The sequence below is a fragment of the Nilaparvata lugens genome, unplaced genomic scaffold, assembly GCF_014356525.2.
Source record: "Nilaparvata lugens isolate BPH unplaced genomic scaffold, ASM1435652v1 scaffold7828, whole genome shotgun sequence".
Taxonomy (NCBI): domain Eukaryota; kingdom Metazoa; phylum Arthropoda; class Insecta; order Hemiptera; family Delphacidae; genus Nilaparvata; species Nilaparvata lugens.
In genome coordinates this window covers 3,212-16,843 of record NW_024093575.1, presented here as the reverse complement: position 1 = coordinate 16,843, position 13,632 = coordinate 3,212, and the positions used below count along the sequence as shown (strand labels likewise).

General features: G+C 33.9%; 1 protein-coding gene across 1 annotated transcript; it reads left to right on the top strand.

Moving 5' to 3' along the window:
* The first annotated feature begins 6 nt into the window (after positions 1-6).
* Positions 7-9,708, top strand: LOC120348993. Its single transcript, XM_039418933.1, has 4 exons — positions 7-180; positions 2,308-2,510; positions 5,142-5,303; positions 6,838-9,708. Exons 1-4 carry the CDS (start codon positions 108-110, stop codon positions 6,940-6,942), a joined length of 543 nt encoding a protein of 180 aa, XP_039274867.1. The 5' UTR covers positions 7-107; the 3' UTR covers positions 6,943-9,708.
* Positions 9,709-13,632: the final 3,924 nt, after the last annotated feature.

The window sequence follows — 13,632 nt, the reverse complement described above, 5'->3', positions numbered from 1 at the left end:
CTGAGAGGTTTGCTGTTCTTGGACCTGGAGCCACTGAGACTGTGCTCTGCGCCGCTGGTGCTGCATCTGGCCATTCAGGACATCCAGCCGTTCAGTGTGTTGGTGTCATGGCAGAGCAGGAACCACACTGGTCTCCATGGATACAGGGTGGCTTATCATGCTGTTGGACAAAATCAGGCTGTGAGTTGAAGATGTTTTCCATTTTTCCAATAATGAACATATTGATTAAGTTTGTGTAGTCAATAAGTGACATATTAATTAACAATCTCAGTAAGAGTTCCTAATGAGAAATTCACTGTTCAATTTTTCAAGTAGTAATTTAGGATAGAAAAAATTAGTTCATTAGACTAGAATAACAAAAAAATATTTTTATTGACCAATAGAAAAAAGAAAATTAAGTTTGTGGCATGAATATTGATGTTGTGAATCTATTGATTTTTGATTTCCCTAATTCATTTCATCATGTTCATCCTCTTGCTATACATCTCCTTCTTCTTCACAATTCTGTCCTCCTCTTGTTCTTCTCCTTCCTCCTGTTCCACTTCTTCCTCTACTTCATCTTCTCCTTTCCTTCCATTCTCTCTCATCTTCCCAATGATTATCAGTTTTTGATTTCCCCAATCCATTTCATTCTTCCATGTTCGTTGTCCTCCTCTTGTTATACATCTCCTTCTTCTTCACAAGTTTGTCCTCCTCTTGTTCTTCTCCTTTCTCCTCTCCCTCTACTTCATCTTCTCCTTTCCTTTCCTTCTCTCTCATCTTCGCAATGATTATTAGTTTTCAATCTCCCTAATCCATTTCATTCTTCGATGTTTGTTTCGTCCTCCTCTTTCTATACTCTCACTCCTTCTTCACAGCTCTGTCCTCTTCTTGTTCTTCTCCTTCCTCCTATTCCACTTGTTCCTCTACTTCATCTTCTCCTTTCCTTTCCTTCTCTCTCATCTTCGTATAAATCTTAATTATTATCCTCATGAGTCTGATATTCTACAATCATTTTTCATTTTCCCACTGTCTCTCTCTTCTCTTCTTATATATATCCCTCTTCTCCACAATTCTGTACTCCTCATTTTATACTTCCTCCTTTTCTACTACTTGATCTTCTTCTTCATTTTCTCCTTTCCTTTCCCTCGTCTTCCATCTTCCTTCAAATCAATATTATTGTCTTCTGCAGTGTGATATTTCAGTCTCTCTTTCTTGTTTTGTTCAACCGTCTCTTCTCTACTTTCACTTTATTCCTCTCCTGTTTATACTTCTACGTCTTCTTCAATATTTTTCCATCCTCTTCTTGCATCTTCTTGTTTCTCTTCATCCCTTCCATCCCTTAGGGTTGAAAAGGCAGAGAGGACCTAGCGTCCTAGCTCCACCCTTAATAAAGGCAATTATTCAATTTTAATATTGATTTTCAATCTCTTCTCATACATTCTCTTCCATCTTCCTCCAAATCAACATTATTGTTTTTTTATAGTGTATTATCTAGGTTTCTCTCCTTCTATACATTTGCTCCCTTCCATCACTCAGGGTTGTATGGCAGAGAGGACCTGGAGTCCTAACTCCGTCCTTAATAAAGGCAATTATTCAATTCAAGTATTCAATTTCTCCTCATACATTGTCTTCCATCTTCCTTGAAATCAACATTATTGTTTTCCATAGTGTACTATTCGGGTTTCTCTACTTCTATATTTTTGTTCTGCTCTCACTTTTACTTCTAGTTTATCCAGACTACAACTCAATCTCTACTAGGCCTTCTCATCCAGATCACAAACCAATTTCTTTTAATATGTGAATATAACCTTTAGACTGTGTATTCTAAATTAAGGTTTGAAACAGTTTTGGGCAAATGCCTGTTGTTTTTACCTGAATTGTATTTGCATATGAATAAATAAATATTTCCTATTTTAGTGATAATAATGTGAAATATTTCTTCTATGTTGTGTTTAGAAGCATCTGAATTCAAAAATCTACTTTGAGAAAATAATTAAAGACTGAAAGTTTTTTGAAGTGAACAACAACAAGACAACCTATTTTGGACTATGTGTATCCTTATCTAGATTTGGGAGAGGAGTAGCACAAGGTTACCTCATTTTTTCTCTCCCTATCATTTCAATGATGTACTTATTGTATGAATCAATAACAAATAAAGAGAATTTAACTCTTATTTTTGCAAGTTTGTGGCAAAATTCTAGACTTCAATATCTTCTTTCCCTTCTTGTTCTTTTGCTTCCCTCTTTATCCTTATCAGTACTTCTACAACCCTATAATCTGATAGAAAACCAATTCTCACAGATTATTTGATTTTTCCTGTCACAGGTCCGAGGCAAAATGCTAGACCGGGGAGCGAGGTCTGTCAAGTTGGTTCGCCTGAGCCCGGCCACCCGCTACCTCATCTGTGTGCTGGGCCTCGGCTCGTGGGCCGATCGCATGCAACACGTCGACACGCATGCGCACAACACACACACGACACTCATCAGCTGACGGCACTGGCTGACTCGCAGACTAGCCGATGCACTGAGGTAAGTCGAGTTGGCGGACCTAAATGGAAGCTGTAGCGGTGTCAATGCATTTGATAAGAACAGTTTCTCATTCCTGGAGAGTTCTCAAACTCGGAGAGTCTACATTTCCCAAGCCATGTTCTTCGGACACCCGCCAATATCGGACTAACCCCCATGAAGTGAAGCACATCCTCTTCCTCGGCCAAATTGTATAAGGAACATAGCCACTGTCTCTCCCTTTCCATGCAAAAAGTTGAAATAGAAGAGGGCTGACAGAAGTTCATGATGCTGGAGAAGAAGCATGTCAGTGGCTCCACAAATTAATAGATTCTATTAGTATTCAACATATTACAGCGCTATCTGTCGGCAAAAGTTGTAACAACAATGGCCGCCACAACTACAGCTATGATGAAGTTCCCGTTCCAAATTTGATTATTAATAGGAATATTCGTTGGCTGTTATTTTTGATAGCATGGAATATAAAAAATATTATATAGTTTTTTAGTATAGTGATATATGAAGTTTGTAATAATTTTAGTATACAAACATATATTTCATATGTTGATCAAATCTGGTTGAGGTATTGAATTTAGTTGACTCATGACTGACTACACTATAAGCTTCCTAATTGAGCTTAGACCTTCTTACCTATTACAATGTAAGTTTTTAAAATAGAGATGCTTCCCATGTTATTTAAATGGAGTCACTTTTCCTCCTAGGGAGTTTTTCTGTTTTTTACTACCGAGAGCGAAAAAGTGACACTTTAGTATTATGTTTCAGGGAGTAAAGTAATTACTTTAGACTGTAGGTGGAGTAATAGTTATTTGTATATCTAGAGTGAAAAGTACGACTTTTTCTCCCTGTGGGAGAAAGTTTGAAGCCCGAGGCGAAGCGAGGGCAGCAATTTTCCGAGGAGAAAAAGTATTTTTTCGCTCGTGATGTACACAACATTTTTCCTCCATCTACATTTTTTTATAGAAACTGCAAATAAAATCAATTCTAATAACTTACGTATTGGTGACAATGATTCCTAACAACATAACCTAAATCTAAAACCTGAAAACCAGTCATCTGATTGGCACTGCCGATTTGCTATCTATCGGCATAAGTTGTAACAATTATATCAGCTGAGCAGCTACCAAAATGGCTGACTCCAGATCACGCGGTTCAGATTTAATTGCAGATCAAAAATACTTGTTGGCTGGTAGTTTGAATAGAATAAAATATTTTAAAATTGTATAAATTTTATCGTCTACTAATATTAAGAATATATAATTATCATTCAAACATATATTCATGAGTTAATCAAATTTCTGGTTGTGGTATTGAATTCAGTGACTCAATGACAGACACCTCTATTATGCTTTCTCATCTGAGCTTAGACCTTCTAACCTATTACAATGTAAGTTTCAAATAGAGATGCTCCCCATGTTATTCAAATGGAGTCACTTTTACTCCCTAGAGAGTTTCTCTGTTTTTTACTACCGAGAGCGAAAAAGTGACACTTTAGTATTATGTTTCAGGGAGTAAAGTAAGTACTTTAGACAGTAGGTGGAGGAAAAATTATTTTTTCAACCTTGACCTATGAATGCATTTGCATATATATAGATAGAAGAGTGAACCTCTAGCTTTAAAAATCGTACTTATCTTTTTTCTATCACATCCCGAGTTAAGATAAGATTTAACATCACTCCGCTGTTCAAACCATTTATAAATTAGATGAAATCCTGTTTCATTAGCTTTCCTTACCTATTTACTCTCATTCTCTCTTTCATTCCTTCATACATGGAAATGGATTCATTTCTCCATTATGTCCTAGCTGCTTGCATATCCTAGCATTTGCTTGCAAGTACTTGAAGCTATAGCGAGGTCCACGTTATAATGGCAGTGGAGAAAGATAGGAGATCAACGTTGCCGATCCTCCATCTTGTCTATGCCTCTGTAGACGGTGGCTGATACAGGTTTTACTGATGTAATATTAACTGTTCATTCTCGTTTAAAGTAATCGATTATATTTTATTAAGCCATAAATTATATTTTTGAATAATTTCATAATGAATTTTCATAATTAAGATTAAATATTTTGTTAATTAATTTTCAATTATACATTGTTAAAAGACGATCTGGCAACAGAGCAAAGCGAGAAAGAGAAAGCAATATCCACTTTGTTCAATTATAGACAAGGATAGCAAAACCATTGCTAATCAAACACTGTCATGATAACTGGGACCTCACTATAGCATTTGCTTGGAAGTACTTGGAGCTAGCAGTTTCAAGCTTTTATTCAATCGACTTCACAATCCGAGTCTCTTGATTTATTCATTTGATATTCATTATTATCATAGAGAAACAATAGCGTAAGTATATACTCCATGGTATAGGGCGTTTATGTCGTCACTTTACTGTTATTCAAACCGTTTCTGTCGATTATTGTCGATTTTACTGTTTTGGCCGGTAAGAGTGTATGAACGGCACAATATGAGAGACTACCAGCGTCATAAGCTTCACAGGAAAGAACTACGTGGACTATCAGCTTGAGATAACAGTAAAAGTTGCGACATAACGCCTTATGGGATACCTACTTATGTTTGTTTCTCTATGGTATTATACAGATTCCAAAAAATGTATCCCAATTTTTTCATGTGTTCGCAGGTGAAAACCCTAGAGGGTGATAGTGAGGAGAGTGCAGGTCGTGGGGGTGGCTCGATCCTGACCCGTCGCCTGGGGTTGATCGTCGGTTCAGCCATGGGCTTCGTCGTTTTTGTCGTCCTGGTCTCCGTCCTCGGCTACTTGAAGATCAAGAAACAGCGTCAGGTAATGGTAAATATCACCATTTGTGACCTACTATTAGTTCTCATACTTTCGACAACAATTGTAATGAAGCATGTAATATAATTGAACAACCTCATACACTAGAATAAACAATATATTACAATTAGGAATTCAACTATGAATTCTATTACAATCTATTAGGAACAATGAACGTTTCGGAGCTGAGATTGTAGATTATACAACCTATGTATTGTTTATTATAATGCTCATACTTCAATCATTCTTCAGCTTCAATCATTCGATTGGTAGGGAGCTTTCCATTGTTTTCTGTCCAGAGTTATACTTTTCAGTTGGATGTAGCTCTGGATCCCCAGATCTTTTGAAGCAAGTTACCAAAGATCTGGGGATCCAGAGCTAAATCCAACTTAAAATACGCTCTGGACAGAGCTAATTGGAATTACATCATCATGAAAGGGAAGATGCTTTGGACTCAATTGAAGCAAAATAAAATAAATAAACTATTGTAGAACATTCAATATGCATTCAGAAACACAAAACAGAACATAATCTAAGGCTTATCTCATTTGTGTGACCTATAGTATTTCATTACTTTATGACGTTAGTATATGTGACGCATTCTTCCACACCAAGGCCAATATCAATTTATTCATTTATAGATTTTACAGACAACAATATATTTTTTTATTCAAATTTTTCTCACATTACATAAATGATAGGTTTTACAAATTGAAGTAATCGTTATACAAATATCATCTCATATCTATCATACATGAAGTAAGAATCTATTAAGATTTTCCTACTAGTGGTTCTGTGAACAGTTGACCTCACGCAGTATTCTCATCCACAAGTACCTGATTGAAACTATAGACCTTATGGAAATACAGCATAGACTGGCTTCTCCACATATCTGTGTGATCACTTGTCAGCTGATTTATGTGAATAATTCATAGTCTGATTTTTACTCCAATATTCGCGTATGAAGGAGGCTCCTTTCCTTTATATTATCCTTGAAATGCAAATTTCTAAAACCTTGTATATACGTCGACGCACAATTTAAAAAGGAATATACCTGTCAAATTTCATTAAAATCTATTGCCGCGTTCGTCGTAATTAGCAACATATAACATATAAACATATAAACATATAAACATTAAGAGAAATGCCAAACCGTCGACTTAAATCTTAGACCTCACTTCGCTTGTCAATTATAATTTTGTGGCTGCCCCTAGAAGATAATTTTAGCTCGTATTGGGGCATATATTAGCTTTTATTATATACATATAATAATAATAATTTATTCAACCAATCAATACACATTGTACAAAATATTACAAAAACATAACTGGTGTGGCAAACATTGACAATATACTGATTAATAAAAATAATAATAATAATGTTTATCATTCGTTTTGGAAGAATTATATTCTGAAGGACAGAAACTTATAATAAGTTATTAGATTTTCTGAAGATAGATGACTTTATTTCATCCGTTTTAGAAAAGGCTTTGAGAGTTAATTGCATAGACTAAGTATTTCCTCCATTTTTTCATTTCCAGGTAGCAAGCAAGCGCGACCAACCCTTGCCACAAGAATACATCTCCTACAGACATTTTTCGTTAGCAGGAGTCGAACCCGGAACCACAGCCTCGCTCAACTGTTAACTGCTGAGATCTCTCTCTGAGATCACCGATCTCTCTCTTAGATCTATAAGATCTATGATCATGAGCTGCAACAGAGAAACAGCTCTATCACATATCTACTCATTTTCAAATGCCAAAGAACTATTATCAAAAATGTGAAATAACCTGTTAAAATCTTGTGAATCTTGGAGTTGAATCAAGGGTTAATCTTGGATTTATCAAGGGTTAATCTTGGATTTATCAAGGGTTAAATCTTGTAATCAAAATATGAGAGGGTGACATCTACTTACTTTGGAAAGCTAGAAAACAATTAAATGTTGAATAAACTGTTGAAAATCTTGTAAAATCTTTTTATAAAAATATGGGAGGGTGGATAATATAATATGTTCTATATAATTGAGACCAAATTCAAACTGTCAGTATTGATTGAATGGGAAGTATTGATGTTATTCATAAGGAATGCTGACAGTTTGAATTGGATTTCTCTGTTAGTCACAGCAAATATTATCAAAGATTGAATTTTTGTATTTTTTGTAGAACAAAGCACGATTTAAGTTGATTTGATCACCAAGATTTGATTTCTTTCAACGATTTTCAACGTAAATTCATTGAAGTTTTTGTTAGATGACTGGATTTTGGGAAGAATTTATCTTACCTTTACAAACTAGGGTGAAAAATTTATCAATCCCACAAAATTTCCAACCACATTGAATTTTGTTCGAAAAAGCACAAGACCCAAATTCTTTGTCATATATTTCAAGCTAGCAAACATGATATTGAATTATTCTTTGAATAATATTTGGGAATGAAGTTCGAATCCAAACATCAATTCGAGCCTCAAATTTGTAAATTTGTATATCATCTCACAGTTTGACGCAATCACGTTCTGAGAAAATGTCTTGAATTGATGAGTCCTATTCATACAAGCTCTACTTGAATCAAGAATGAATATGTCTTGAATAATTGGGGATTAAAAATTACTCTCATTACTTCGAAACAATATTACGTTCAAAGAAAATGTATTGAATTGGAAGTGTTGTTCATGAGCGCCCTACTTGAATCAGGAATGAATATGACTTAAATTGGAGAATAGAAATTATTTTAATCTTGAATGAAATGAGCTCCATTAATCAAATAATGTTCACAGTTTGTTTAAGTTCTGAAGAATCATGAATAGAAAATTTAATGTCAAAATAGAGATCTTGTTTATGATATACCTACTTGAACCAAGAATGAGTATGTCTCTGATTGGGGAATAAAAATTATTTTAATTATAAATAAAATGAGATCTAACAATCAAATTTGTTCTCAATCTTCACAGACCGTTTTTGTCTGGAGAATCATGAATGTGAATCAATAGAGAATTAAATGTCAAAAATAGATCATATATCACCAATCATTGTATTAAAATCAATGAATTTTTAATAATATCGAAAAATTAAAAACACAGTCCATGTCTCTATGTGTTGTTGAAAGTGATATATTGATAATACCTCTAAACAAAATATTTAATATTGCCTTGAAGGCTTCGATCATACATTACTGGAATATACTTCATGATAATGAATATTTGTTTCAGAGGTATTGATTTTATACATAATTGGAATGAACTATGAGGCTCGATCATACATTATTGGAATAAACTTCATAATAATGAATATTTGTTTCGGAGGTATTGATTTTATACATAACTGGAATGAACTATATAAGGCTGTGCGTACACCGGTTAGTCAACACAAGACATGATCAGACACGTTTAGTCACAATATTTCAAATAGTTGCTTATGAAGACATGTCTAATTGCAATGACTAATCAGTGTGAGTAGCGTCATAAACAACAATGTGAAATATTGTGACTAAACGTGTCTGATCATGTCTTGTCTTGTCTTGACTAACTGATGTGTGCCTAGCCTTAGTTTCATTAGTATTGTTTATCATACAGAAAGCCTCCAGCGATTTGGTTTGAGCATAAATCTATTTTTATAATCTAGTATTGACTATTATGAATCTTGAGACAAGCATACGTGTACGTTGTTAAATCTCTCAATTTGGAAAAAGTTGCATGTCTCAAAATTCTATGATGATATTCACTTGAAACTGTCGGATTCAGTTAGTTTAATGTGAAGCATTAAAGATACCTATGAAGACAGTTACACATAGATCGATTTTTGGACGTACGATTTTTTGCCGTACTTATAAATTCTATGAGATTGAATGGAACTTGACAAACACGTCATGATCACATTTGTTTGAAAAGTTATGTTCAATCTAATAGAATTTATAAGGACGGTAAAAAATCGTACGTCAAAAAATCGATGAGTGTGTAACTAGACTTAGTTCAAATGCTGATAGTTCAAAGTGAGTCTTCTTATAGAAGGAAAATCTCGAATAAGTCTTAATCCACTTCTCAAATTTTATTCAGAATTATGTTTAAAATACATGAATTTTTCTCACAAGATCTACCATATTATCATGGGAAATACTTCAATAAAAGGTTGTTTTTCATGTATTTAATGGAGTTAACACATTTTTCATATTTTAATGGGTGTAAGGTGATGGAAGTTCGAAGAAAACCTGAGAAAAATCAAAGAAAACCCAGCTCAAATCTAGCTATTGTCAAACAATGCACTGATTAATTGCATTCGTCAACTAATGTTAATTATTATTGACTTTTGTCATGGACTAATCGTAAATAGTTTGCAGTTATTTAAAATATATGAATAAATATATATGAATTACGTTGTTAACAAGAGAAAACTTTAATAAAACAAGTCTTAACTTTTGTTATATTAATTTATTTCATTCACCTTTTCGACCTGTTCCTGAAGAATTTCCCTGTAATACAATATGATATATTTCTCAACTATTTTGACATTAAACTCTCAAATGCAATCAATTATTTAGTCAAGAAACCATAATCCCCCATTATTCGAAGATTGCTTGAGTTTTACTACTGCTTTGTTATAATCAGTGATAACCTTGACAATCCCTTGATTGACCACCTTGACCATCATATCCTTATTAAGGAGCTCTTAGAAAATATAATGGAAAACAGCCAATTGCCTTGTAATATCACCAATTAACTAAGAGAGTACATTAATAATTATTATTAAACAGAAATCCAAATTAAATGCTGTGTATCACCCCGAAGACTTCTGCTACTGCAAATAATGATAACAGTTTACAGTAGCAGAAGTCTTCGGGGTGAAAAACTGATTTAATTTGAATTTCGTTTAATAATAATTATCAATTCATTAGCATTTGAATAAATGAAATATCTCAGTAATCTCCATCTGTAGAGTGAAAAAAGTGATGAATTGACGAAACCTATGGAAGTTCCAACAAAAAAACATTGAATCAAACCAACCTTAAAAACTCTAGTCAATAAGAGGAGGATACAAAATGGCAGCCATAGATTGGTTCTCGCGATATGATTGGTCGTCCATTGAGCCCAGCTCAAACAGGCCACGTCTCCAGCCAATCACAGAGCAGCATTCAGTTGGTCGATGATTCATTTGCAGGTAACTGAAACAGAAGTTATTTCTGTTTCAATGATTGATCTAGAACATTAATATGATCGATTACAATCCAAAATAAACATTTGTCACAGTTACAACAGTAAATTTACCTTCAATACCTCCTGCTTCATTTTCAGCAGAACGTTCAATCCGTTGAACCCACATTTGTGGTTCAAAAATTATTTTTCAGCCCGGGAATCGAACCCAGTACCTCCTAATTGCCGGTCAGGAATGCTTATCCACACCAAACTGACAATCTCTGGATAGCAGCGCCTCAGAATAGTTTTTTAATAGTAGCGCTCATCGAATCCATCTCCATCTAGCTGTTTACCCTGTTGTCAATATTTGCAGTAGCAGAAGTCGACGGGGTGATTTGCAGCATTTAATTTGGATTTTCGTTTAATAATAGCTATTAATTCATTAGCATTTGAATAATTGCAATATATCAGTAGTTTCAATCTGTTAAATGTAATTACTTTTCCTTATTTATTTATTATTTTACAAGAAAATACAGACCGGGAGAGAAAAACTAAACATATTTATCTCTCAAATTCAGATAACATTTCAAAAGTCCGAAATAGGATATTAAAATACAGTAGAACAGTATATAATTATCAAGGTATCACATGTATTTTCTCAATGTTTGAATAGGCTAATTCATCCAGTACTCCTTCAAGAGAGATATTATCGCTTTCAGACACTGATAACTCATGAAATCCTGTAAATTTCATATTCTATCTAAATAAATCTTGAGCTCTAATGGAATCCACACAGCATTATTGATAAATTTTGTATGCTTCCATATAATATTGAGTTGGTTTCTCTAGCTTATAATGGATATGACCTTTCCAGACCTTCATGATAGTTAACTACATTAAAGAGACATAATAATAATGTTATACTAATCACTCACTTGATGCCGGTTGCACAAAAGCCTGTTAAATTTTAACTGTGATTAATTCCAAGAGAACCAATCAGAGAAGTCTTTCCTCCAAAATAACCTTCTCTAATAATAATATTGAGGGTGATGCCCACAGAAGCTCATAGGCTTGTGCGTGGGTAATGAGTGAGAGGGATGATGATGATGAGAGATGATGAGAGATGACGACTACTTTTTAGGTAGCCGGGACCGACGGCTTATCGTCTCCTCCGAAAAACGATAATTCACTGATTGGTTCTCGTAGGTTTAATCATGATTAGAAATCAACAGGTCTTTGTGCAACCGGGCTTTTGACTCGATAATAAGAAAACAAAGATATTGTCAAATTTCACTAAAAATTTATTAAAAACTTTAAAACAGAACCATGGTTTCACGTAGTTAACCAACGCATCATCAGCTGTACTGAGGAATGAGGATACAGAAATCATGGTTCTGTTTTAAAGTTTTTAATAAATTTTTAGTGAAATTTGACAATATCTTTGTTTTCTTATTATGGAGAGATTTCACAACATCACCATCAATTCTACTAACTTTTGACTCGATTCCGTATTCATCTGCATTAGTTCAGTATTTATTACCTGTATCAACCACAATAGGGTCTCTTATAAGAGGGATCCTTATAAGCATATAATGCATAGTAGCTTTAAATGTAGCAAAGGCATAAATGTAGCATAGTAGCAAAGGCAGCTTATAATGCATAGTTTGAATAAGTTATTATAATTTTTTCAATCCATCTTTCGCGTAGGTCAGTCATTTACACCAGTCTCTTCTCTCATATGGAGACATATTTCCGAAAAATGAGTGGATATAGGAATGATAAATAATCCAGAGATAATCAAGTTTATTCTTTATAGATTCATACTTTATTCTTTTTATGATTCATACAACAAGTACATCATCAAAAATGAGAGGGAGAGAAAAAATACGGTAACCTTGTGCTATTCCTCTCCCAAATTAATTTAGATAAGGTTACACATTGTACGAAAAAAGAATATTTGCTTCATGTTAGAAGCTCTACTGATACAGTACTCATGCACTTTTATTTTCTATTGGATCCACTTTTTGAAAGGTTTCTGTATAGGTTTCTGTTTTTCAATGTGATTTATTTGTTTATTTATCACATTGTGTACAAATACTTAACATGAGGATAGGCACAACAGGCTCATGCCCAAAACTGTCCCAATTCCAATTTATACTATACTGTCCAAATCAAAATGTTGGTTATGTCACTTTCACTTTTCAAAATACAATTTACGCTCTTCAATACTCAGATAAACAAGCAAATTTTGCATCAAATAGATACTATTAGAGTATAAAATCGAAAAATCTAGAGCATTAACTTTCCTGATAATATAATCGACTGAACAGAACATTTTGCATTATCTGGTGATTGTAATAGAATATCCAGTTAAAGTTTTAATCAGAGTCAACAATCAGCATAAACTCTCTCAAACTCAAGCTAATGTTATAATGGATGCAACCAATCAGGAAGTTCCTCAATCAGAAACACATCTTCTCATGTGTCAGAGAATTGCCAACTCTCAACAAAACAAACTTCTCGATACACAAATACACGAATACACATAAACACAAATACAAATACACAACTTTGGAATTGAATCGAATTAGCCAAACGGCAAACAATAATTTATTCGAGCAAGTCACTAGCATACGTAATACGAATATCGGATTATCAATGCATCTGACACGTGATAAGGAGATAACATATGGGAAAGTTGGAGTTCCCTGATAGAGTTTGAGATCCCTATGTGGGAGTTCGAGCTCTAGGGAAGAAAAGGGAGCTGGATAGGGGAAGACGAGGGTGGAAATGGAGAGAGATGGATGATGGAAAAGAGGAGTGTGAAGAAGAAATGTGAACTTGCATAAAATCAACGTTTTAAACATTTCTCAGGTATACAGCAAGAGTTCAACTCATTATAAAATGAAATATTTGTTCTATTTTTGGTTTTGAAGCAACTTAATTTCAAAATCTACTTTGTGAACATATTTAAGAATTGAAAATCTTTTGAAGTGAAGAAATAAAAGACTGGCCTATTTCAGACCATTCATTCATTCTTTTTTCAGAATTACACAACTTACAGAAAATTACCACAAGCTTACACCCAAAACGGTTCCAATTCTAATTTATACAAAGGCCCGAAAATGTTGCTAGGTTATGTGCCACTTCAAAATTCTTCAATATTACATAGTCAATTTACAATTCAAAACACACAAAATCGCATATTTAAATTA